The 27,338-nt window shown below is 45.8% G+C and overlaps 1 protein-coding gene and 1 long non-coding RNA gene across 4 annotated transcripts; one reads left to right on the plus strand and one right to left on the minus strand.

Moving 5' to 3' along the window:
• Positions 1–2,462: 2,462 nt before the first annotated feature.
• LRATD2 (LRAT domain containing 2) lies at positions 2,463–9,623 on the plus strand. 3 transcript variants are annotated; one of them, XM_037379544.1, is made up of 2 exons: positions 2,463–2,565; positions 3,401–9,623. In XM_037379544.1, exon 2 carries the CDS (start codon positions 3,406–3,408, stop codon positions 4,306–4,308), a length of 903 nt encoding a protein of 300 aa, XP_037235441.1. In that variant the 5' UTR covers positions 2,463–2,565; positions 3,401–3,405; the 3' UTR covers positions 4,309–9,623. The 3 variants fall into 3 exon arrangements, with proteins under 3 accessions (XP_037235441.1, XP_037235440.1, XP_037235442.1); XM_037379543.1 differs by lacking the exon at positions 2,463–2,565 and adding an exon at positions 2,651–2,893; XM_037379545.1 differs by lacking the exon at positions 2,463–2,565 and adding an exon at positions 2,938–3,199.
• A 96-nt stretch (positions 9,624–9,719) lies between these two features.
• LOC119144017 lies at positions 9,720–21,196 on the minus strand. The gene is made up of 3 exons (XR_005102927.1): positions 21,040–21,196; positions 19,386–19,499; positions 9,720–10,017 (listed from the first exon to the last, which is right to left on the minus strand). It is a non-coding gene; the product is annotated as an uncharacterized LOC119144017 (long non-coding RNA).
• Between the last annotated feature and the right edge of the window lie 6,142 nt (positions 21,197–27,338).

Raw genomic sequence — 27,338 nt, forward strand, 5'->3', positions numbered from 1 at the left:
ACTGTGGTATCCATAGCGTTCCCTCTGTGACATGTGCACAGACCTAATAACTCAAAACTGGATAACAAATGTCAGCACACTGAGCAAGGAGTCACCTAATTGAGGAGCCTCTGATAGCGAGGTCAGAGGCGTGTCTTCAACTGTCCTGCTGCAGTGTGGGCTCCCAGCTCAGCACCTGCGCAACCAGTCCTCTGGTCACTCCATACCCACAGACTGGATTATCTTTAGTAGATAAGCACCAAAGTCCCTTTTTTTTTAAAAAAAAAAAAAAAAAAAAGCAAAGCTATGCAAGAGGTCAATGCTCTCTCAAAAAGCATAGTCACTGATATAGCATGTCACTGGCACCAGCCCCCATTCCTTGTGCCTGTGGAGTTAGCTGCTTTGAGGCTTAGAGGTTAAGCACACAGAAGTTTTAAGCGTCATCATTTTAGGCAGCAGCCCAGGTGATATATTGGCACCGCAAGTCCTTCGTGGGTTTTCTACCCAATGCCTTATGTGCAGTATGCCATTATGTACGTGTTTTAAGAGACAAAAATACTCACCAATGGTTTCTGATCCTAGAAAGCAGCCATTGATCAGAGCATGTGGATTCTGAGGAGCAGCCATTGAAAGGAAATTCAAAGAGATCAAAGAGATCAAAGCAGCTGACAAGGTGCAGAAAATTAAGCACTGGGGTGAGTTAAAGCAGACAGGAAAAAATGAGAGAACAAGATAGAGAGTTGCAAATATGTGTGGATGTGCATGCACACACAAGAGACTCCTCTGAGCAATAGTCAGTATCTACACCTCCACAGACCCAACTTTCCATACATTGCAACGGATTCAAAGGAAAACTTGGCTTTCAATGTAGGGCTGCCAAACCATTTCAGCCAAGAAATAAATATAACTGCTCCAAAGATATTAAGGTATGGCATCGAGACACAGCTTCCAGTACAAATGGGAGAACACGAAAAGGTCACTTCTATGTTCAGTCTAGCTTCTCCTTTTAGGATATTCTCACCTTTACACATGCCCATCCTTAATTGCTGAAACCATTTCACCAAGCTCTGACTGTGAAGCGGGGCTGTCTTTTGTCCAACAGCAGCTATAGAGGAGAGGAATGGTAGAGTGAAACAGGCAGTGCTGAAAAATGTCATCTACATTAAACACATTTTGGAGGTTTGCTCAACTAGCCTTGGTCCAGTCCTGCAGCTGCAGTACATCTAGTCTGGCTGAATGTGAGAGGAATGTGTCTGCGCTGTTTGAAACCGCATCGGGATGCAAACCGAAGTGTGTGTGTGTGCACTGGGGGTGGGTGTTTGGGAGATTAATTTCAAAAGCACACCCCTGCTGTCGTTTTCAGTTCTCTAAAATGCTCCCATAGACACAGTCACCAGGTGAATTCAAAACAAAAAGGTCCTGATCCAGCTGCCTGTCACCTGCTGCAATTGCTTGCAACTGCCCCACCATCCCAAGCAGAGCAGGGCTTGCATCTCAGCCCCAGCGGCAGCAGTTCTCCCCACCCCAAAGGGCAGGTTTGTATTTGAAACCACAGAGGCGTATAATCTGATGGAAACGGCATTCTCTGATTCTGTGGTCAGTGCCCAGCACCCCAGTAACACCATATTTGTTCCTTCAGTTGCTGCTGTTAAGTGAATCCTCAAAGCAGCAGCGTGCAGTTGGGTTTATAAATTACGAGACAACAGACAATGGGAATGAATATATGAGACAAAATTAAAGACATTACTCCTAGCTCCCATAAATTATCTCTCTAGTCTATTCTAACAGCATGAACTTACCAGTGCATGTTAAAATAGGACGAATAATAAACCCACCTAGCAGACTAACTAGACATTAATGGAAAAGCAAAATATTGGTTTGCATTCTCCAAAACACAGAAAGAAAAATATTCCCACCAGTTCTGATAATGCCTTTCCAGGGGGAAAGAATCATAATCTTCTATATTGAAAAAGAGAACGATCTCTTGGAGTAGGAAAGAAAAGAAATTAATAAAAGTAATTACACGCTCCGCTCATGGAGGAATCGAAGGCACTAAGTCAACCCGGGAGAGCCGGGCTCGAGAGCCGGGCTCTTTGATTTTGTTCGCTTTACAACTTCCCTGTTATTGTTGGCGGCCCCGGGGAGGCACCTCCCGGCGCCCCCGCGGGGGCTGCGCGGAGAGGGGCTGCGCGGAGAGCGCTTGCCCGGGGAGCGCTTGCCCGTGGGCAGCTGCGACCTCCTCCGCGCCCCGGGGCTGCAGCAGGGTGATTCCCACGGGCCCGCACCGGGGCTTTGCACCGTCTCTCGGTGCTATCCCGGTCAAACTCCGTCTCCCAGCGGCTCCCCCCTGACCAAACCGCCGGGTTGGGCTGTCTTAAGCCACCGTTCCCTTAAAGGGGCCGCGTGTGAGCGAGTTTGTGCGTGAGCGTGTTGCACACCCGCTCCCGCTGCCAGGCGCCGCGAAGAGCGTTGCAGCCGCGGCGCCGAGAGCCCCGCCGCCCGACCTCCGCCGGCAAATCAGCCTCGGCGGGGAGCAAAGCGCTTGGCATGTAGGAGAGAGGAGAGGGAAAAAGGTGCGGGGAGGAGGTAAGGGAGGGGTGGAGGAGAAGGGGGGGTGGGGGTGCAGGGGGGAAAAAAAAAGAAGAGCTGCCTCTTTAAATGCTGGGGGCTGAGCCCTCGCCGGGGCGTCCGCAGCCGGATCCAGCCTCCCTCCCCTCGGCCGTGCCTCTCCGGCGCTTCTGCACAGCCCCGGTGCCGGCAGCGCGGCGCACGGGCGCTGCTGCTGCGCGGGGAGCGCGGAGCCGCGCGGGGCCGGGGCCATGATCCAGCCGCGCTGCGCGCCCACCCCCGGCAGCCGCGCCGCCCCCCGCTCGCCCTAGAGCCGCTCCCGGCGCCGCGCAGCCGGCCCCGCCGGGTAAGTTTGCAGCCGCCCGGTGTCGGGGGAGGGTGCGGGCGGGGGTGGGGGCGCACCCGGCCGGCGGCACGGCCCGGCACGGCTCGGCGTGGCGGCGCCCAGGTGCGCGCCCGCTTTGGATCTCGGGTCGCGCAACTCGGTCGTTCCCGACTCGGACCTCCGGCCCTCCCCCGGCGTTTGCAGCCCCCCCTCTAACAGGTGGCTCGGTGCCTGCCCGCTCTCCGGCGGCTCCTGCGCCTTCCTCCTCCTCCTCCTCCTCGCTGCCGCCCAACAGGTGGTGGTGCCGCCTCGCCTCCCTCCGTGCAGGTAGGGTGGTCCGCACCCCGCTGCGGCCGCCGCTGCCCCTCCCCCAGGGGTGCCTGCAGCCCCGGGGGGCTCTCCAGGGGCTGTGTTGCAGCGGGGAGAGGTGGGGTGCGGGTGGAGGGGGGGCCGTGCGGTGCCAGCCCGGCAGCCGCTCACCCCCTGCCTGCCTTCACGGCCCCGCGGTGCGTGTGTCTGTCGTTGCAGCGGGCATGGGGAACCAGGTGGAGAAGCTGACCCATCTGAACTACAAGGAAGTTCCCACGGCCGACCCGACAGGTATGGACAGAGATGAAGGGCCCAGGATCGGGGTCTCCTACATCTTTTCGAATGATGATGATGAGCTGGAGCAGCAGCAGGATTCGGTGCATGACCTGGGGGGTGAGCACCCAGCCCTGCAGCCCTACGATCCCCAGCTGCACGAGGTGGAGTGCTCGGTCTATTACCGGGATGAGTGTATTTACCAGAAGAGCTTTTCTGAGGAGGATGGACTGCCAGAGGAGGGTGATGAAGGAGGTGGGGGGCATCTGAGCACCTACACCCCAGAGAATCTGCTGAATAGGTGCAAACCAGGTGACCTGGTGGAGTTTGTGTGCCAGGCCCAGTATCCACACTGGGTGGTCTATGTCGGGGATTTTCAAGTTGTGCACCTACATAGGCTGGAGGTGGTGAACAGCTTCCTCACCGATGCCAGCCAGGGCAGACGGGGCCGCATTGCCAACCAGCTGTACCGCTACAAACCCCTCAGCCCAGCCGTGGTGGTGCGCAATGCCCTGGAGCAGGTGGGTTGCAAGGACCGGGACTTGAGCTGGAGAAACTCTGAGTGTTTCGCTGCCTGGTGCCGGTATGGCAAGAGGGAGTTTAAAATCGGCGGGGAGCTGCGCATAGGCAAGCAGCCCTACCGATTGCAGATCCGGCTGGGTGACAAGCGCAGCCACACGCTGGAGTTTCAGAGCCTGGAGGATCTGATTATGGAGAAGAGGAGAAATGACCAGATTGGTAGGGCTGCTGTGATCCAGGAGCTCTCCAGCCACCTGCAGGCTGCAGAGGAGGAGGAAGAGGAGGAGGAAGACCATCATCATCATCATCCAGGTGCTCAGACTGTTGTGGAGTAGTGGCCTCAGCACCACCATGCTGCTTAGCCTGGGTGATGGGGATTAAAGCTGAAGGCTGCGAAATTGAGCTGTTATAAGCCCTTTGGGCCACTTCGGTGCAGCTTCATTCCCATCACATGTGAAAGGAAGGGGGGGAAAGCTGATTAAGTGTCTGCGCTTTAGTGCTTAACTCCTTCAGTGCTCGATGGTAAAACCCCTGACTTATTTGTAGAGGATAAAACTCAGGGCAATTCTACCCCTCTCCACTTCTTTCCCTGCCTCACTGCATAGCCTTTCCCTCAACCATCTGCTAGTAGGCCTGACCCTACAAGATGCTAAATGCCTTTGACATCTATTTATCACAGAAGTTAAGAGTATTTAATACTATTAAGAAAGAGCCAACAACTTTCAGGACGTGACCATGTAGCTCTGAGTTCATGACTAGTTGGTAGCTCAGAAGCATGAAGATAACTGTTTTCCCTTCTCTGCCCCTGTTTCTCTTCAGTTGTGGCTCCTGTTGGTATTGCAACAAGCTGCTTGCTTGCCTGGTGCAAGGCTTTGTGGGTTGGTAGCCAGCCCCACAAGAAGGTGTAAGGGGGAAATCTCCACTAATTTCAATAAAATGGGGTTGATGTGCCTGGTGCCACCTTAATTGATAGGAACTTGCATGTGGGCTGGGGGACTTCGTCCTTTGCTGTTGGTGTGTGGTTCTGAGGATACAAGATGTTTCTATTGCTGACAGGTCCCAGAGAAGGAGGAAGTTTGCAACCCTGATTAAGGAGTCTGCACACTGGTGTATGCTGGGCCTCTTACAGGCAGATACTGAGCTGCGCCAGTGCTCATTACAGGCTGCCGGGCTTCTCTTAAAGCAAATGGCAGAGCTCCTGGTTAAGTCTGTGATACACAGTGAGGCAGTTTGGAAGGAGGTTGCTCTTGTGCAAGAGTATCTCTTGAGTAAGCTGTCCCTTGAGAGGGTGGCCTCTTGGCTGGGCGCTCCTAGCACGAGCCTGCCACAGGTTCTGCACCACAGTAAACACAGCTGTGACTGGGAAGGGATGGGAAGGAGCTGAGGCTGGAAGGCATTGCAGGCTGGGGGTTCTGGGTGTTTTTTTTTTTTTTTTCCTTCCTTACCGCAAAGCAATTTCCTCTTCATTAGGGATTTCATGTCTCCTTTTTTGCTGATTTTTATGGTATGCAGCTGAGCTATAGCATTAGAGAAAAGGAGAGGACATGCCTCCAAAGTTGTGCAATTCCCTCATTAAACAGGAGGGGAGGGGGAGTGCGGTGCTGCCTGCCTTGAATATTCCCTGAACTTGTTTTCAGCTGTTGAACTGGTCTCCCACACAGGCAGCACTGTCAGATCTTTGTCCTGGGATCTGAAGTGTGTGAGCAGACACTTCTAATGCAAAATTCCTTCCTCTTGAAGGACAATAGTGATGAGATGAACTTGAAGATAAGCTCGAGTTCATTTAAATAATGGAAACTAACAGTGTGGTGTAAACTTGAACCGTAGTTAATGCAGTCTTCCCGGCAGCTGTTTACAGTTACACCACAAATAGCAAAGTACTCCACGTCCTTTCCACCCCCGAGACCCCCCGAGATGGGAGCAAAGTTTGTCTTTTAAGAATAGCTAGGTACCAGCTTTTGATTAGTTATAACTACACAAAGCGACGTTGCCAATGGGATCCAAATAGGTTGTGGTGGTGCGTTTTCTGCCTAAAATATGCAAGCTAGGAAAAAAGCTGTGAAAGACTACTTCATCCTCACTTCAGGAGGGAAAATAATTTTTATAGTTATGCAAATACACCATATACTGTTTGCTTAATGACTCCCATGCTCTCATTTTGAGCTGTGAAATACCCAGATGCAATGGAGAGTTTTAATACCAAGCTCCCTTAGAATGCTATAGCTCAGGTGTCTGCACTATGTGGGGGTTTATGGTGTTGGTTTTTTTTTTCCCCTCAATATGCAATTGGGTTATACTCAAGTTACTGTGGTTGTCAAGATGTGCAACCTTGCTTTGATAGCATAACTACCCATACCTAACTGTAATAGGGTTAATATGTGAATGTCTGCACACATGTTTTATACAACTACTAGTAACACCTAAAAGCTGAAATTATCACTGAAATAGTCCAAAAAAGAGTGAAGGAGAGTCTCTCTGTTGTACTAGCTGATACGAGACAACTGAGATTATCTAGACCATGAGTAAATGTCTGGCTGTGGTTTCTTTCATACTGAAACCTTGTACATAGCAAAGTTTATTTCACTGTGTAATATAGGTATGTAAAATAATATTTTCTTACAGATATTTTTGAAAGTTAAAAAAAGTTAATCACTTCATAACTTCGCTTTTGAAAGTAAGTTGTTATGCACATTATTTTCCAGTCCTCTAAATGGGTTTATTTTTCATTAGTGATCTAAAGTATATTCTAGGTCGTAAAGTATAGAAACTGCTATAAATGTCAAATATTATGTACCCACAGGGTACTAAACAGTAAACTAGTTGTGAAAATATTTTTCCCTTGTGTCTGAAACATCAGAACTATGACACTTAGCCATTTCTCTCCTTCTGAGATACCCTGCCTGGTCTGGGCTTTGTTTTCTGTTCTTTTCCACGTTTTTTTGTTAAATAAAAAGGACCAAATCTGCTTGGGAATGGAGAGCAAAGCCGCTTTGACCAACTGAAGTCGTGTCTTGTGCCGATCTTTGTGCTTCCCTGTACTGGTCATGCCTTTTGGGATAAATTCCCACACAGGCAGAGGGCCTTAGCAGAGAATCTGAGAGCTTGCCCTGCCTTGCTGGGAGCGAGAGTGAAGGTAGGGAGCTTGCCTCACAGCAAGGCAGAGCCTGGCATGTGTTATGCTGTGTTAGAAAATGTATATGCCTCTCTGACACCTGGGATACAGGTGTTCAGAATTTAAAACATAAATATTTGGAATCTTGAAATCTCTCTGCAAGCTATGTTTGGGGTTTTATTCAGTCTCCTGGCATTCCCTTATGTGTAAAAGTAGAAGGGGGGGGGTGGGCGGGAAGCCTGGAATTTTTGTATTTGGTCTGGAGGAGGGCTGCCTCTATGCAGGGATTTCTTGTTCCAGCAGATAAAGATGCAGCTGTGAATCTTTAACATGCAGGTCCTTTTTCCCTGCCTGTTGATTAGGCAGTGTTATTTAATAGGTGCTACTAAACACCACTGCAAATATTTCTAAGCAGTCTAGTTTTAAAGCCATGACCTGTAATGAGCTGGATGTGAGAACAGGAGTTGCTGTAGAAGCACATCACGAAGACTTAGTTTCTTGTCTTTGCTTTACTTTACTCAGTTACTGTCTGCAGACTAGGCTGGGATTTCTAGAGCTTAATTTTAAAGAAAAAGATCTCCCAGGAAAACAGACTTCTTTGTGCATCTACTTCAAGACTTTTGTGTAGATCACAAAAGAGAGAGAGTAAGAATAGATAAAAGTGTTCTTCGCAGCTGCATCTTTAACATATAAAAATTCATGTGTGATCCTTCTGCAGAACTTCTGGTTCAGCAAAGGTCCTAAGCCTATACTGAAGTTTGAAGTTGTGAGTAGACCCTACCTTGAGCCACTTGAAAATCAGTAAGACTATTCACGTGCTGGAAGTTAAGTGTGTATTTACATTTCTTTGTGAATAAGAGCCTGGAATTTCAATCTGAGGTCTCTGGTGGGAGCCTGGTGAGGTTGCATAATCGCTGGGGGAGAACAAGTAGTGCTGTGAAAGCTGTTTCTCAAAGGGCCTCTTGTCCAAACAGGGATGTGGAATCCAGCCCAAACTTTGGCCTCAGTTTCCCCCTGGAAATCCAGGAGCTGCACTGATTCAGTGAGAGGTGTATTATGCAGCAGCTGTAAACTAAGCTGATGACCGTGCTGCAGGCTGGTATCTTTGTCTTGTCATGCTTGAACTTCCCCTTGCATTTTTAACATCTAAGGTTAATACAATTTGTTTTAAAAGCCCTTTGATTGTGCAAACACTTTATCATCTATATGAATTTACTCATTTGGGCATACCTACCACTACTGATAGGATGACTGCTGTGAATATCATTATGCACGTGTTAAGGCTGGCGAGACTGAGCCCCAGATGTGCAGATGTAGCTCCAGCTAGGAAATGTAGATAAGCGCTCTTATTTCCCCAGAGTATTGGTGTGTTTGATGCAAACAATGTCTTGGAAAAGGCTTTATAGTGAAATTGACAATTAGTCCTTGATTAAGTAATTTTAAAAATACAATTTAGACATTTGCCTTCCATGGCAGTGAACAAGGACATAAACTCAAGACGATTTCAAGTTATCCCTGATTCTGCATGAATGCAAAGTATTGATTACAGCAGCTCTCTAGAGCTCACTTGGCCAGTGTAGTAGGCAGCTCTAGGGTAGGCAAGGAAGATACCCCAAAGCTAATTGAAAAAATATATTTTATTACTTGGAAAACTATATTCTTCAGACTGAAGGATCCTAGACTATGGAAGTAAACTTTCAACTGTTTTGTATAAATGAAACCTTAAGCAAACTTCTTAAGTTTTGTCATTTAAATTCCATATTCCACACTCAGTACTAAAGTAGGTAATATTAGGTGATGAATATATTTCAGATTTTGAATGTAATGGTGGTTTTCTTTTTCTCTTTTCCTTTGGTTAAGCTTTACCAAAGGTCTGTCCTTGGGTGCGTGAAGTGTGTTGTCGAGTGGTTTCTCACCTGTGCTTTTCTGACAATTAACAGCACCAACCATAATTCTAACAGCCATGTAGGAACAAATATTTTCTTGAAAGCAAAATTTTAATTTTATATAATGGGTCAGAGACTAGTAACTAAGTAGAGGTAGGGAATACATTGTTTCCAACAGCAGTTTCTATTCGTAAGGAATCTACTTTTCATTGAGTATGTGTTGACTACTCTTATAATCAATGTGCAGTGATAAGGCCAGGTGTATTGTATAATGGGCTTAGACTTTCACATTAGACTTTCTTTTTAAACTGTGGATAGAAAGAAATCAGGTGACTTCAAACACTGGTGGTTTAGATGGTTCTTTTGCATTAATATTGAATTAGAAGCTTTCTTTAAATGCACACTTGAAATTCCTGACTTTGTAACACTTCATGGAATCATCCACAATAACAGGTGTAATCACAAAATATGATTTTTTTTCCATCATGACCATTTTCTGTAAGCTGTCTTTTGTCAGTAAATGTTGAATTGTTAGTGCAAATATCTTCTTTTCCTGAGAAAGAAGTACAGATCATTGATTGTACCATTTCCTTCAAAATGAAGGGCATTGCATAGTAACTAAAAAGAAATAAAAGATTTATAGTATCTTTTACAACCTTTCTTTCCTTTGTTTTGTTGGTTTTTGGGTGGTTTTTTTTTTTTTGGGGGGGTGGGTGGTGCGTTTTCCTGTAGCTTTTTGGAAAACTAATGATTTCTCATGATGGATGCATCAGACACAAAGCAATGTTTTCACTGACTTCACAGGTCAGATCGAAACCTAACTCTTCAGTTGTGTTCTTGCTCCAAAGAGTGAGGAGGAATAATCCCTGTACAAGGCCAGACCCTCAGCTGCTTAATAGGCATTAGCTGTATTAAATCTGATGAGGATCTGGTCCGTAATTTAGTTTTAAAAGTGGAAAATGGATTCAGCAGAAGATCATATAGTATTAGTTGGCACCCGGGCTTGTCTTGTCTGCCAGCAACTGCTAAAGGAACAGATGTAGTGTCTGCAAGAGAGAGACATGAGATAACATCAGAACTCATGGGGAGTTTATAGAAAATCTGTACAACTGTTCAGCTTGTGTGATGTTTTGACTCATGAAAGGTGCAGGGATGGAGTGGGATCTATGTTCTACCCGCACCAGATGCAGGGACATTTCTTAGTGAAGGTGATGAGGGTCCTTATATCCATAGGGTAACAGTTCTTAATTCACCAAAGCCGTCCATTGTGTGCACATCCACAATGACAAAAACAGCAATACAACAATCTCTGCTTCTCCCTGACATCCTGACCAGAAAGAGTGATTTAAATCTCATGCAAAAGCACCGAGTCAGCTCAAGCAAGAAAACTTTGAGTGAAACTGTCCTGAGGAAATTTAGCTGTAACAAGATATGTCTTCTGCTGAAAGTACTGGTGGAGATCTTAGCTCATCCGTGGGTTGCAGCTATCCTTGACAGCTTTCTCACGGGTGTGACAGTGAGAAAAAATCTTCTAACAGAGACAGCAGCTTTTAAGACTCAGGGCCGCAGGTGGGATTCCACCATAACATTTGATTTCTAGCTCTGGCATGGACTTAGGTGACTTTGAACAAGCTGTATGAGGCACCCAGCTGTGCTCAATGTGACTGCAAGAGTGCCTGAATTTTCAGGTGTCTGATACTCGATCTGAAAAAGAACATGAAGAAGTAAAAATGTGAGTTGGGTGACTGAATCAATATCTGAACATCCCTGATCAGCTGCCACCCAGCACTGGAGGCTGCTAAACTCTGAAGCTTGATTATTATTATTATTTATTTATTTACCATAGCATATCCAGAATGTTGAGGTTCTGGGCCTTTTTCTCACTGGGAAGTTTCTTCAAGCACATAAAGCAGCTTGTGACTTCTCTCCCAGCCTGTACCCACAGGGAGGGAGATCCAGCAAGCAGGATCCCGCCTCACATCCTAGTGGCTGTTCCTAGAACATGTGTGACCTCAGATACCAACGAGGAGCTTCTTAAAAAGGGCATTTGCACGGTCTTTTTATTTCAGAACACACCTGAGCTAGAAATAGGTTAATGTAAAATGCATTTACAGGGACATGGGCTGTGATGAGGTCTCTGCACTCCTGGCTGGCTGCTCTGAGTGACTGGACTTCTGCAAAGAGGTTTTCTCTTCAGTTCCCTATTTTCTGCACTGTGGTTCACTTCCAGCAGAGCACTCCTGAAAGTCCTCACCTGACAAAAGTCTGGAAGTGATAGGAAAGTTGAATCCCTGTGATCCCTAGGCAGAAGAAGAAATCAATTTTCAGTCTTCCTCCATGCGAAACTATGCTCACATCTCTAGGATCCTGCGTGAAGGAAGGCTGCCCACCACTTAACCCCCCTTTGCCTTTGTAAAGGGAGGCAGCCTAAATTTTAATTTGCAAGAGTGGTTGCCTTGTACTTTCTTCCTAAGAGCTGTGCACTGTGGCAGGAGGGAGTTCATGTTAGCCAAAAGTAAGGTGCCCAGGCACTAGGGGCGGGAGTGGGGGTGGGGTGTGGGCGAACAGCAGACTCACAGAATCACGGAAATTCCTTAAAGGTGTGAGGAACCTCTGGAGATCATCTAATCTACCCCTTTGCTCAAAGCATGTGCAATTGTAGCAGGTTGCTCAGGGCTGTGTCCGGCTGGATTTTTAGTAACTCCGATGATGGAGAGAAATGATCTCTCAAAGCAACCTTCCACCTTTTGCATGCTTTCTTTTTAATGTTTGAATTTTGTCAAGAACTCCTTGATCATCCATGGCCCCTTTGCTTGACTTCTCGCATGTAGGGATAGACCACTCTAGAGCTTGGAGGAGGTTTTTGATGAATATCAACAGGTGTTACAGACCTCTTCTGCAGGATTGCATCCATGGAATTCTGCAAAGCAGGTCCCTGAGCAGGCCAAAGTCCGCTCTCCTGAAGTCCAGGTTATGACCCTACTATTTGCCTGTTTTTGCCGCTGAAAATCATGAACCACACTACCTTATGGTAAATGCAGCTAAGGCTGCCCCAACCTTCCCATTCCCAACAGTTCTTCCTTGTAAGTGTGCTCCAAAGAGCATCTCCACTCATTGGCTCCTTGATCCTGTGTCAGGAAGTTGTCATCAACGTGCTCCATAAACCTCCTGGATTGCTTGTGCCCTGGTGTGTTGCCCCTCCAACAAGTACTGGGGTGGTTCAGGGCCCCCATGAGGAGCAGGGCCCCCAGTCATGAGGCTTCTTCCACTTTTCCACTGAAGAAGGTCTCATCTACTTTTTTCCAGTCAGACAGTATGTAGCAGCCACCCACCATAACACTGCCCACATTGGTCTCCCTGCTAACCCTGACACATGAGCTCTCAGGAGGCTTATCACCCATTCCCAGGCAGAGCTCTGTGTATTCCTGCTGCTTTTATGTAAATGACAAGTTCACCTCCTCATCACCCCAGTCTATACTTCCTACAGAGCCTGTATCCATCCATGGCAGCCTTCCAGTTATGTGAGTTATCCCTCTAACCTCTGTGATCCTGGTGAGATTGTAGCCCTGCAACTGCATGCAAACCTGCAATTCCTGTAGTCTACATGCTGCGTGCATTAATGTAGAAGCACTGCAGAGAGGCCCCTAGCATGCTGATTTCCCAAAGAGCTTCCCCTACAGAGCTATCCCATTGGCACTTCTGTATTCCTCTACGTATGTGTTGGGTGGGCGCCCTTCAGCCTGCTTCTGCTGTTCTTAAGGCCTCTCTCATCCACATCAGTCTGCACCCTTTGCTTAGCCACTTAGTTTGCCACTTCACTGTGGGTCTTCATCTCCCTGCCTCATCATTGCTGGGTTAAAGCACTCCTCCACCAGGCTGACCACCTGCTGGCAAAGATTTCTTCCCCACTTGGTCTGGTGGATCCCATCTTTCCCATCAAGAAGTCCTTGACCCTCAGAGAGGGTCCCACAGTCATAGAAACCAAATATCCCTTTTGCCGACACCAGCTGCACAGCCAGTCATTGACCAGCAGGATCTGTTCAGTCCATCTCAAGCCTTTTCCTCCAACCAGCAGGATCAAGGAGAAAAAACACGTGGGCTCCCATGCTCTTGGTCACCAGTTATGTGTCATTTGTGCTATGCTCCAGACCTCCCCAGCAGTGTCACTGGTGCCCATGTTGAAAAGCAGCAGGGGTTAATAGTCTGAGGGATGGATGAGGCCTGGGAGCCTCTTTGTGTCCCAGATCTGAACCCCTAGTGAGCAGCAAACCTTGCCAGACAGCAGGTGAGGTTGGCAGATGGGAGCCTGTGTCCCCAGCAGCAGGGAGTCCCCCTCTGTTGTTACTCACTGCTCCCTCCTGATGCTGCCACATGGCTCCAGGCTGAGGTGCTTCATTGCACAGCGCTTCCAGCCACTCATCTGCCACCAGGGCACTAAACCTATTCCGTGTACTCAGGAAAAGCAGCAGCCTTCCTCCCAGTTCCAAGAGTGACAAGTTTCCAGCCTTCACCATCACTGGAGTCACCATTTTCCAATCCAGTAAGCCCAGACTGCGCCTGCTGCTCCTTCAGTACACCTGGAGGGTCAGGCTCCCCTTGTGTCGAAGTACCAGTGAGGGTCCAGTCAATCTCCTTTTCATCACCTCTGATGCTGTTCAGTCTGCTGACCTCCTGCAGCAGTTCCTCTACCTGGTGACACGGGTCCTTCCCCAGCACACACCTGCAGACAAGGAGCCCATCTCCCCTAGCCCCAGGAAAATGCCCCAGGAACTCCCTGCACCCTGAGACCTGCAGAGCTGCATCCTCCCTGTGGTGACCTGGCTAAGGGCCCGACCCCCCCAGCCATTCTCTCAGTCCTACTGAAGGAGAAAACAAGGTGGCAAAGCTCGTGGGTTGAGATAAAGACAGGGAGATTGCTTACCAACTACTGTCATGGGCAAACCAGGCTCATCTTGGGGAGAATCACATTTATTGTCAATTAAAATAGATTTGAATGGTGAGGAAGACAGACAACAATTAAGAAAACTTTCCCCTCACTGCCTGCCGCGCAGTGAGCAGTGTGGGGCTTGGGCTGGTGCCGGTGTGCCAGCCCGTGTGCCAGCCCGTGTGAGCCCCTCAGCCCCGCTCCCGCCTCCTGCCCCATCTCCCTGCGCCAGCGCGGGCCCTGCCCCGGGCTGCTGCCCTTCAGGGACCCCCTGCTCCCGCCGGGGCTCGCCAGGGCCGCAGCTCCTGCAGGAAAGAGCCCCCAGCTGCGGCCTGGGGCCCTCCCCGGGCTGCGGGCTGGGGCTCTGCCCCGGCGGGGGCTCGCCAGGGCTGCAGGGGAGCCCTGCTCCGGGCCTGCGGCACCTCCTGCCCTCCTCCTGCTGCGGCCTGGGGCTGCCTCTGCTGCTGCTCCCCCCTCGGCTGCCTCCTCCTCTGCCTGGGCCGCCTCTGGCCCTTGCCCAAACCTGTTTCCCCCTCCCCGGCGCCCCCGGCTCGGCTGAGGGGCAAAGCTGTGCCCTGTGGGGGTGGGCCGCAGCCCTGCTCCCCTCCCCCCCTCCCCTTCCCCAGGCCGCCCCCCAGCCCTACTGCCTGGGCATGGACACCCTGTACATTCCCTGAGGAGCCCAGGCTGAGAGATGCCCTGATATTGCAGGGAGAGTTGCTCCAGTGGGTGTGGGGACCATGCCCTGTGGCATGTCACCGCTCCCTGTGTTGTTCTCAGCAGTTTCTGGCCCCGTTTGTGCAAACTGCTGCCTCTGTGGGCCATGCCACTAGCTCTGTGCCAGGGCAGCAGGTACGTAGGCCTCTCCCTAACATGTGCTGAGAGGGTGCTCAACCCTTCTGAACAGGAGTTAGAGGGAAGTGACGACCTGGAAACACCCTTTGATCAGGAAGAGCTGGCAGGGCTTGTTGGAAGGTTTTGGAGCTTGTTGGAAACTTACGTCAAATGTTCAATGAGACTCGTCTCACTCTGGGTCACTGAGGACTGTAGTCAGTCCCTGTGTTGGAACCAGAATTTGTTGCTCATGTCAATTTAATCAGCAGAAATTAACTGGGACTTTTAAGAACCAAGTTACCTGAGGATCATATGAAAGACTGGACTCTAATTTTTCCTCGCTCCTGAGCTCCTACCATCTTGCCCTATTCAGAACAAGCACTTTGGGACAAGCTCTGCTCTTTCGATACAGTAGTTAGTGCAATGAGGTCTCAAGGTGTTTACACAGTATTAATCAAGTCAATCACCAGAGGGCAGAGGAAATGAAATGAGGATGTTCTGGACCATGAAATCGATGACTCACATCCCTGGAAAATGTTTAATTGAGCAAAACAGGTACACAAGTGTACCTGGCTCACCACATAAATTGTACAGAGGAAGATGAGCCTCTAGAGGGAAGGATCAAGGTACCCTGACAGCACACAGAGAAATGTGTGCAGTGCTTATATAAATCATGTCTTTGGAGAACAGGTCTCCATACACAACTCGTCCAGCTCTCATAGAAGGCAGCTGGCAGCACTCTTCTTTACAAAGCTTTCACTAGAGCTGGTGGTCATTTCCAATGGGGAAAAGGTGCTCTGCTGAGAACCTCAGCACCGTGTAGACAGTGAGGAACATGTCCTTGAGACCCAAAGGTGTCACTCTATAGAAACACCTTTGATGCTGTGCTTTTTCCTCTTTGTGTTTTCTGTGCTCTTGTTCCTTAGCTCATCAAGAAAGCAACACACCTATGAAAAAGCTTTGCAGAAGAAGGAAACGTACAATTGTGGGGAAGACTGGTGTGCACACGTAGCGATGGTGTTCTGCACTACAACCTGTCTCCTGGAGCTGGGTTCTTCAGCCCTCACTGCAAACAGAAGATATGAGATACCCGCACCCAGACTTGTGGATAAGTGGGCAGCTCAGGTGTTTCCCTAGAAAGCAGTTTCAAACCTCTGCTCTGCCTAATCCAGAGCATGGCCTTGAACACAGAACTTGAGCAGATGCTCCAACCAGCACTTGGGGTCAGAGCCATTCTCTGGATCAGTGAGTATTTGACCTATCCTATCAAAGCAGAAGAGCACTACCAGCAGGGAACAAGGAACCTGCACCTTCAAGTAGCTGGCAGTCTTGCAGTTACAGTGTTCTCTGGAGGAGTGGGGCACCAAGGCTTCAGCTATTCCAGCAATTAAGGGTTTTCAATGACAGTGACAGCCCTTATCTCTTCCATGTGATATGCACAGCACCACAGCTCTGAGTAAGCCAAGGAGACCAAGTCCTATGGTGGAGTGTTCAGTGTCAGGCTCAAAGGGTCTCTAGTATCTGCTGGAGCTACGTTTTCAAGAGGCAGAAGTGCCCACAGCTCCTGGACATGCACACATACATCCAAGATGATGTTTGTAGGCGTTGGGCCAGATCTTCTAGCCCAGAAAGCCTGGGACTTAGCCACCTTAAATGCTAGTGGACCAGACTTTTGTTGGTTTTACCATTATTATTACTACTACAAACTACAGATATGATTAAAAGACATACCCAACTATTAACAAAGTATTTTCTGGTTATCCCTAAGAACAAAATAGCTTACTTTTTCCATGCACAGCTCTGCATTTTCCCATCTTCAATAGGCCTTAACGCAGGTTTACATGTTTACAGACCTTGCATGCCCAGATGCATCTCAGGTTCCCAAGTCTAATGAGTTCCCATCACATGAATTAATTATACTACAAGCACAGGAAAGAAAGCCGTTAAATCTTAAATTAAGTTATTAAATTAAAATATTACTTCAGAAATTCAATAGCAGCTTGTAGCCCATGGGAAGTGACTCTGCAGGGAAAAACACCATTTGCAGGTGAGGTGGCACTTGGAGCACCTTATCATATTCATGGGGAGGAGGTGCTGACCCCTGCAGAGAAGCTGTAATTATAATGAGTCTCTTATCCAGGAAAAAGCAGTTATCCCAATACGTTTGTGATGGAAGCTGAGGTACTAAATAAGATGCTAGCAGGATATAAATAATGAGGCGGTACACAGCCGTGTGTTGGAACCGAGCCACTAGAGCAAGATAATGGCAAAGGTACAAGCTTAACTTGCATTGCAGGGCTCCTGTGGGAAGGAGGGTGGGAAGGTAACGCTACATGGAAAGCTGATTCCTCAGCTTGTAGTGAGTAACTTTGTAGCCCTGCTTGTCTTTGCTCAGAGCCAGAGCAAGCAGAGTTAAATTATTGCAGAGGACTAGCCCTAGGTGCAAGGCTAAATTCCAGCTCAATGTGCTTCCGAAGTCTAAACAGACAAAGGCCATTTCGGGCTTCACATAACTAAACCCATGCTGAGGGGAAGAAGCTGCTGAATGCATGGGCCTAGATTCATCAAAGAATTTAATCAATGTCCCACTGAAAAGCGATTTGAACTTATGCATGACTGCTCTGATAGTCTGAGACTATCAAGAGTATACATTATTTGATATTTTATGGTGGTTTCCTGTTACCATGCAAGGCATAACTCACATTTCTAATTAAACATTTTAATATAACACAGCTTGTACATGTCTCATGGTACAGTGTAGTAAAGACACAAGATGGGGTTTTAAAAAGGAGCAGTGATTTTTTAACCAGCAATGCCAGTGCTTTTCAACACGGTTCTGCTCTGCCCTTCACCCCTGATGTGAAACTTATGGCAAGAATTCCTAACAGGAGCATTGGTCAATTTATACATCATTGTACAGCAGTGTGTTTTGTGACAGGTTTGCTTAAAAATCTTTCACTGAGCTAAAGGAGTTGCAAAGAAAAATGACACTATGGTGAATTTTCCCTGTTTTGTAGCTCTGTATGGCCAGCTTTACAGATTGCTGAAACGCTTTACTGCTTTGATTAAAGGACAAAGAATTAAGTAAAGTCCTCTGCTGATTTCAAAGGAGGAAAATAGTCACTAATGATCTCATTTCATTTTAAAGCACATTATTAACTGGTCTGGCCTCTCACAAGCTAAATTTAAAGCCCAGTGAAATCAAAAGAAGACTTTCCATTGACAGTTAATCGGGGACGTATTGTGTGTAGCTGATCATTGGTGAACTGCAGCAGAGAAATGAGTGACTTTTTTGAAATCAGATGTCAGCTAATGCCTTATAACTACTCTGAGCAGTATTGCATGGCATTCCCCTTATAACAAATTTGGTACATGAGAGCACCGGACTTCTTCCTAACTGAAAGGCTGAGGTTTTTTGAAGTCTCTGATGAGACCATCATCTCCTCCCTGATCATGGTAAAAAGGGACATCCCTTCACAGCCTGTGTTAGAAACCAGATATCTCACGCAGTCACATTTATAGATCCTAGCTCCACAATGAACATAATGCGTTTAATGTTCCAGTCGTCCCATAATGTGCCATAATGAGGAACGAAGATCTGGAGCTGGGAGGTGGCCCTGGCCGCCAAGTAGCCCCAATATCCTGGGGTTTGATCTTTCCAAGAATCTGCTTAGAAAGGAAAAGTATTCCTTCAGCTCCCATCCAAAGTGCTCCTAGACACCAAGGAATTAAAATAAACCCTCATTCTCCTTTCAATTATGGCTTTTCCTAGATTCATAGCTAATTGCTCTGACCACCAGTTTTCCTCAGGGAATCATTATTAGGTCTCAGTTAGACTCCTTTTTCAGTCAGTTCCTCTCTCCTGAGCTGGTGGTTTCTGCAGCTTGAAAAGGTCTATCCACAGGCCTTCCTTTAGCTCAGCAGCTTCCACCTTCTCTTGAGGCAACAGCAGGGTTAACTCTCAGCTCAGTAGCTCTGACAGAGCTATTGGAACAGTAGAATTGTTGCTGGAATAAAAGCATTATGGAAAAAATGGTTCTCCAAATAATAAAGAGATTATCAGAATGTCTCATTCTATACACCTTTAACAACCTCTATATGGAGGCCAAGCATATTTCTTTGCTGTTCTTTAGGGCTTTTTCACCCATAAGAGTCTTGAATCCACAGCACACAGCCCCTCTTCTGAGTCAAGCTGGTTTTGCTATAAAGCTCAAAGTCCTCACCCTGCCACCTTTTTGAACCACATTAAATCAATATAGGGTATTTCCTCTGGAGCTTAAGTTTCTGAAGTCTAGGAAACTGCAGTTCCTTTAGTGACTGTACTTCCTTGTCTGACCCATTTAACCAGCCGGGAATACAATTGGTGGCAGAACCTGCAGGAGATACATAAATTCGTAACATTGATGAACAGTTTGTGAATGCTGCAGATGCCCACAGCATCTGTCCCTTTGCAATCTGATAGACCTTGAATAATCCATGACATTGGAACTGTCACAGGTACTGCTATGATGCATCTTTTTAGCCTGATTTTTAGAGGTATGAAGCTAAGCCACCCTGACGAGTGGAGCTGCTATTGTGTGTGTGCTCTGCTGGGATTTCAGCTCTGCATTTGGGAGAGGGCTAGATGAGGAATCACCACCCAGCACAAGCACTTACCTTGCTCACTGCTGAACTGGGCACTCTCTGCCTCACAGTCTTGCAGGTTCCTCTGCATAGATACCATTCCCTGGGCATGGGGATCTGTGCCACCACTCCACTCCTGCATCCTTCCTGTGTGAATAGCGATGCTTGTTAGCTGCTGCTTCATATTCCTGGAATAGACTATAGTTAATGTGACCATGAGGGACACTTTAAGAGTTCTTTCTTTCTCAAAAGAAATTATCATTGACATTATAAACACCTCTTGAAGGTACTTGCAGAAATATGCCACAGGGAAACAACAGATGATAACATTGCAAAGCAGCTGTGTCATCTTGCGTCAAGGTCTTGAAAGCACAAGATGTCCTGTCTTGGGCTTTTGGACTGTTTTGTTCCAAAGATGGTAAGGGGTGGAAGGAAGTTTTCTGCAAGCTTTTGATGGTCTATTAAATAATCTTTTGTTCTTCTCTTTAAGCAGCTGACATATCTCAATGTATTAAGCTTGTGAACACTACTTTTGGCTTGGTAACATGCAACTTTACATTGTACTAAAAATTAAGATTTTTCTAATACAAATCAAGAAGCTAACTGAATTTGGTCATTTTCGTTGTAGGAGAGTATTTTGTGAGCCTAATGTTTGGCAGGCAAATGATACACCTGGTCTGACAGGGTTCCCTATCTATGAAAAAGGACAGACTTCTCTTAGAACGAACCCAGTCACCCAAACAAGGCCCTCTCAAAGCCAACCAGGAACATGGTTGAGAGGCTTCAACCAGGAACAACACCTAGTTTGCTAGGCCTCAGCTCTCCACCCAAATAAAACCCATTGCTCAGACATGGTGACGCCTTACTCAGAAAAATGTTTACATGATTCTAACTTGGTGTCACTTAATAAACTAGGATCACATCTACTCATAAAATCATAAGCAAACTGCAAAAAGCAAAGACAACAGTAGGGGAAATTAGAGCTCAGTAACAAGGTTCATAAATGAAGTTTGCCAGGGCTGGATTTTTCTCTCTTTCCCTTATAATGAGATCAGAGACGTCCATATTCTCCTCTGAATTAGGGATTTATGCACACAAATGGCCTATGTGTCTACTAGGTTATTTCTGTTTCCTATTACACCTCTCTGCTCCACGCCCCCACCCCCCCTGCCCCAAACAAAATAGAACAATTCTAGCTTGTCTGCTAATTAAGTGTCAAGTTGTCTGAATTTCTTTATTAACACAAATTTTAATGTGCTCATTGAAAAGAATATATTATGCTTCTACTTGCTTCTGAGCTTATAAAATAGAATTTGCTATATTTGTACTGTAATCTCTTCTGCTCCTCTTACAGATGAGAAGGAAAGGCCCAGACTATTGCTTATATAGAACATCAGTTTGTCAAGCATTTTGTGCATCCCCTGGCATTAGTGGAGCTATGAAATTGTATCATTATCGTTGCCTGCTGCATTACTGAACCACCAGGCAGGGCCTGAGAGAATATGCATGCAAGTTTGTGCAATGACATTTTTAAGCCATGGTTTGCCTTTTCATTTCTTTACTTCCTGCATACTAATCTGGTCCTGAAGTATTCCAGGCTGGTGCCCAGAACCAGAGTTTCCTTCTCTCTTTTAAACAAGGATTTTTTTCAGGTATTTGAGCTATTTCACCCAAACCCATTACTTACAGATAGGAGAACTGTTACTTTTTTCTTAGACACGTTTACAACTTCTGAAGAGAGAGGCAGACTTGCAGACTGCTGTGAAGTGATTTGGGTGTCAACCTTTGTCTCCGTGGCATGCCTTTGAAAAACAGGTCGCTTGTCGACACAGAACTTGGCTCAGCAAACACTGAAACATGCACGTAAAGATAAAGTGCAACAGCAGTAGTGGAGTCATGGCTCTACAGTATCAAGGTCTTACTTAAAAATGTGGATAGGCCTGGAAGCGCTGTGTTTTAGGCAAATTTAATTTTTCCACTTTGTTACAGTAAAACAAATTCCAGAGCTAAGTAAGCAGCAACCTGACAGGAAATTTGTAAGCTTGTTAAAGAAGGAAACACACTTGAAAGCAACACCCTTTAACATTTTGCAGAAGTTACTGCTCCTCTGTAAGCCTACACCTTAAAACAAAGCTCCTAAATCAAGTCTATAAATGAACAATTAAGTGATAAAGCCTCGTCTCAGTGTTTGCTGTTGCTCCATCTCTGCTTTACCAGGGTATTGGGCTCCCTGTTGGTCCCTAGGGGCTGCAGCCAGAGCCGGCACTGAGGGAAGGCTGTCGATACTTGCAGCTCCTGACAGGGTGTGACTGTGCTTTTGGACGCAACCCTAAACAAACAGTGGTGTCGAACTTTTCAGTCCTGCACAGGAAGTCACCATGACACAGTCAGTCATGCTAGGCTAGGCAAGATCAACTCTTCCGAAGGCAAGGCATTTTCCTCTTCCTTGTTATCCAAATCTGAGCAGAGGGCTCATTTACCCGCTCTTCACTCCCTCTTTCCTCTTGCATTAGCTTGATAACCAGAAAAGCAGAGACTTCAGTGCGTTGACATGATGTGGTTGTGGAGGGTGTGAGAAGTTACAAATCCCTCATGCACTTTTGCAGAAGCGTGAAGGTTAAAGCAATGTTAACATTTAAAGAGTAAGGAAGCAGACTGAGGAAGCGTGGCCCCAGCAGCTTGGCAGCTCTGCTGATGTCCTATATATTTCATACAGGCTAATGCTGAGGCAGGCTGCAATGTTGCTTTGAAATATGAAAACAGGGCGATCAACCGCATTGTATTATGAAATGTAGTTCTAGTAGAGAGAAATTAATAAATTTATACAAAACTCGTGGTTCATATTTTTAAACTATAATATTACATAGCTCCTGAAAAACAAGATCTGTAATGCCAATAAGTGGTGGTTTTGCCTGTTTTTTCAAAGAGGGAAATTACAGTAATTTCCCTGCCACTCTTAGGACTGTCGTTATAGGATACTGTAGTTAGGGTTTTGTGATTTAATAAAGAAGCCTGCCTACAAATGGGCTGCAATGTATATTGTAAAATTAAAAGTGCTGTGTTAGCAAAAATGTTTTGCAAATTTGAGGAAAGGATGATGAAACTGAATTGCAAGAATTTAATTTACCATTCATTGGTCTTTATTGTCTTTTGGCTGCAAATGAGCCATCTTACTGACATGCATGCAAAGAAACGGAGATAGAAAGTATGAGTCATTATCCCTGGTACGTAAAAACAAAATGAATGAAGTCTGTGATCTGGACATTGATCTCAAGCAGCCATTTTTTGCCTTAGATAAATTTTCAGAAGTCTGATATCCTTTTAGACTCTGTGATAACTAGTACAGACTGTTTAGTTAACAAACAGAGTATTTTTCAAATAACGCTGAGTGGGATTTCTATTCAAGCACTAAAGTACACTTCAGTATCTCTGAAAATACGCCACAGCCAAACACAAGTGGTATGTTCTAACAGGGGCCAAGTGGAAGCTACCGCTACAAGGAATGGGTGCTTGGAATATATGATTATTTATGTATAACAGCGCTTACTATTTCATCTCTTTGTGAACTAAATCCAGTGCAGTCTTGAAGCTGATGTTTTCTTCTTTCCAGTTCCTTGCAGAAGGAGCATCTGCAAATTGGAAAGTGGAATGGGGAGCAAATAAGAGGCAGAACTGTACACAGAAATAGAATTTTGGCTTGAGGAAATGTGAGGCCTGCCCTCCACAGCAGGCCAGTGGCTGCCTGGAAGTGTCTCCACAGGTAATGTGAGCAGCATTGTGCCATTCATACATAGAAATCACTTAAGAAGCAATTCTAACACTCAGATTTGGGAGGAATTGGGCTGTCTCTGTACATCTTTTACATTAACAGCTGTAAAATTCAAGACAATTTACCTGACTAAAACTCAACAGAACTGAAACGATCACCAACAGGTATTTTTACAAACATACCAGGTTCTGAATAACAAGCTGAGTGCTATGAATAAGGAGCAGAGAGGTAAGCACTTTCTTCAGCCCCTTGCTCTGAACTCCTGTGGCTGTAGGTAGCCCTCAGAGATTCTGCCCTCCTTCAGGGACCAGGCAAAGGGGGCAACTAAACCCCCTTATTTTCATGTTTCAGTTAGTCACCAAATGCAATTATGCTTTTCCTTTTCTTTTAAGGCAATATACTACCAAAATCTTTATTTTTTAAAAAAAAATTAAATTTATTATTTATATTTAATAAACTACCACAAAAGCTTTATCAACAGGCATGCACTGCCATTGGTTTAGGCAATGTTATCAATACAAACCTTCCTATTTTAAGTAACAGCACAGGTTGGAAGGACTGGGAAAATGTTCCTCCTTCTCGAAGAAGCAGTTGTCTCAGATGCAGACTTTAAATTAAGAGAAGAAAATGTTAACAATTGGGAAACTAGAAGGAGCCATTTAAAAGGCGCCCCATTGTGTACCCAGGGTCACTGTACCTGTTGTGGAAAGACAAGCCATGTTCTTTTGCTTTTGGGGTTTGCCAAAGTGTGCAAAAAGCAGTCTGGAGAGTCTGGAGTTGAAAGGAGGTTTGGGTGGTGTGAATGTGCTTGTTTGGCTCCAGCTTGCAGCACTGAGCCACAGTCATGAGAACCATTTTACTGGAAAAGTTACAAAGTATTCCGCATGGGCCTTAGGCTAGCCTCTCCCCCAGGTTAAGTCCAGGGATATCTTACACAACAAGTTTCAAAGGCAGAACTGAACTGGAATAGATCGATTGTGATCTACAGAGATAGTATAAAAATATATTATTTCACGAAGCAAAAAGGTTCCCTGAATTTTTATTTACTAATTTCTTTCTGCTAACAAAAAGAGTTGTTGACTTCAGGAGAAATGTCTGTATTCTCACACAGCAACACTGTGTACGTGTCTGAGAATGTAAAAGTGAAAGTGATTGGGCACTGATTGGTAATAAAGGTGAAAGTACACAGCTCATTTTTGTTGCTCGCATTGGAAAAAAGAACAAAGCAAACAATCAGGATTAAAAGCCAAGTTAATTAAATTCCAAATACCTTTCAGTGTAATAAGTTATAATGGCATTAGCAGCACAAGCTAGGAAATTTATTACTAAAAATAGCATTTTTTCAGTCTCCCTAGGTTTCCTCTGTACTTAAAGAGAGGCGAGCACATGCAGAGGGCATTTCAGATCTTAGGATAACTGTATTATTTTTTCAGCTGTACTCAATCTCTTTCTTTCTCTCTAAATAAATATGTTTGCATACACAGACACAAATAAACACAGGCACACAGGAAAGATTTATATGTATATACACACATATGTCTCTGTGAGTAGACAGGTTACACACACATTTATGTGTGTATGCAAGCATGTGTGCATGTGCTAACTGTTCCCAGCAAGGTGCACTGTGAACCCAGGACCCTCACCCACACTTAGAGGGGATAAATCCAAGTGTGGCAGTTTGACAGAGCAGATTATGATTCTGCCCTTTCATTGTTTTTACAACTATGTTGCATAAAGGAGTTTCTTCTGACTTACATTGATTTAGTTCATATCAGAGTAAGGTTTTAAGAATAAAGCACATCAGAATAATATTTTTATGGCTTTAAATAGAAGTTGGAAGTTAAAGAGTTAAGACATGGTTCAGCAAACTAAATGTCATACCTGGGAGATATGTAGTCAGTTCGTGTGAATTAACACAGCTCCCAAGACCAGGACCCTCCAGACCAGTTGAGGGACCAGCCAGAGCCTCCCTTGGTCAGCATTTGGATCTCCCTGCATGCTCCTGTGGGACCATTTTGCATGGGGTTTTCTTCTGCAGGGCCCTTAGACCAGACAGGTCTCTTCCTCCAGGATGGGCTGTGCCCTGGCACATTGCTCCTCTCCAGCCCAGAGGTGGCTGCATTTCAGCTCTGTTCTGAGCGCATGGGGAAACAGAACGCCGCTGTTACTGATGTAAAATGCATGAATGTTACTGAGCCACATGCCATCCTGCTCAGTGCTCAGGGAAGAAGACTTGGTTTCTCACCAGCCAGAGAACAATATTTTGACTCTTGTTTGGTGGTCATTGCAAGAGTTATGACAGAAAGTAAATATATATCCTGCTGAATGCTAATTACAGACAAGCTTGGGCTGGAGCCACTCCATCTCAATCAGATAAACACAAAACCTTGTTTTGCTACCTTGTAGTAACATTATGGTTACCATAGTGTGACTGTTATCATTGAGTTCCATGATCTGTCAAGATTGCCAAATATAACCAGAGATAAACAGGTAAACTCTGTGACTGCAGTTCTTCCCTGCATAAGAAATACCATGAACACCAACAATGCCAGGCTTATCTTACTGCAAATACTTATCCAGTTACCTAATGAAGCTCACAGGTTTTAAAGGAATTCCTGGTGATGGCTTGAGTAAAAAGCTCTGTAGCTGCACAACATTTTATTGCAATAAGGCTGGTTAATATTACATTAGAGTGATTGCTGTCCTCCCCTCATGTTCTAGCTAAAAATCCAAAGCAGGCTGGCTAAAGGAGAGCACCTAACTTTAGGTGACACATATATCCCTAAAGTGTCATCTCCACATCCTGACCGCAGTCCCTAGCTTTCATGTGGCAGCCAGTGATTTTTAAGCAGCTCTGACTATTTTTACTGTCACTGGGTAACTGTAACAGAGAGGCAGAATATAAGAAAGCCACAGCAGCACTTGCCAGAATCAACCCCCTCATCCTTTCATACGAACATGACTGCTGGGCCTCAGAGATTATGTCCAACCATCTATTCAGAGCGTCACCTAAAGAGCGAAGAGTAAATATTGGAGCATGGGTAAATACTATTGCCACTAATTGTAGCTGCAGTTCTCCTCATCCTTTTAATACACTCCAGCAGAAGGAGACAGCTCTAGGTTATTAAGTAACTATATATTCGCTTTGCTTTACTGCAGGGTAAGCCTATATCTGCTATGGAAACCTATAGACACCACAACAATTTTCACCCTGGTGTGTGTATTACTCTCTAGTAGCTGCACTTGGATGTTTGAAGAGACATCACTACTATTACCACTGAGTGGTGCTGGTTACTTCCAGTGACCATAAACAAAATGGGGTTCTAATCATGGGGAAAAAAATAGATGCAATGTATTTTTCCTGCTTGTATACTGCCCATTATGTTATTCTCCTCAATATGAACTTTCAACTCAGGCTGTCTTATCATGCCAAAGCTTTGATGCCTGAGGAAAAAAAAGAGCATTTAGCTTGATAAGGATGCTTTTCAGGTATAAAGATGACCTCTAGCTACAAAATAAATAGCCAGGTCACAGACTGGAGTAGATTCTTCTCTCTGATTCCTCTGAAATCAGGAGGAGCTGAAAAAACAGCCAAAACAGACTGCAGAGATGGTAAAAGCTCTAAGAAGGTAACGGTTTACTGAGCATATCGAAGCTGAGATGGCTTGATGAATGAGCTGACAGCCTAAGTGGCTTATCTCTGTGTCACTAGTGAGTTACTTCTCTGTTAACTCCCTCACTCCAGCTGGTTTCGTGCATTTCCCTCTGTCTTCATTAATGTTTCAAACTCATTGCTGGAGCATTTCAGCTTGTCCAGACTTGATCCACTTCCACTCAACTGATATTAATTTATTCCTGAAGTCCTTTAGCACCTTTGCAATGACATTTTTTTCTCCTCCCTCTGCAGGTAAATCAGTTTCTAGAGGGCGCAGAGATGTTTAGTCCAGCACATAAACATGATACGACCTGTGGTGGTGCTTGGTGGCTTTAAGACATGAAATCTAGTGGTGGAGACACTGAACTGGATGTCTGTTCTGGGATGTCCTAGCAAGGCAGCAGCAAGGGGTGGTCATAACAAGCCAAAATAAAAAAAATCCCCACCATGTATGTGCTCACCAACCGATGTGAGATGGCTTTTCTTGTGCTACTTCATCCTCCTTCATTAACTGCTCATAACCTGCTGTATCACTTCTTATCAGCCTATCTCAAAACCTGCC

The sequence above is a fragment of the Falco rusticolus genome, chromosome 3, assembly GCF_015220075.1.
Source record: "Falco rusticolus isolate bFalRus1 chromosome 3, bFalRus1.pri, whole genome shotgun sequence".
Classification (NCBI taxonomy): domain Eukaryota; kingdom Metazoa; phylum Chordata; class Aves; order Falconiformes; family Falconidae; genus Falco; species Falco rusticolus.

What these genes read in the sequence shown, in the direction of transcription:
- LRATD2 (XM_037379544.1), top strand. Translation starts at nt 3,406, where the DNA reads ATGGGGAACCAGGTGGAGAAGCTGACCCATCTGAACTACAAGGAAGTT.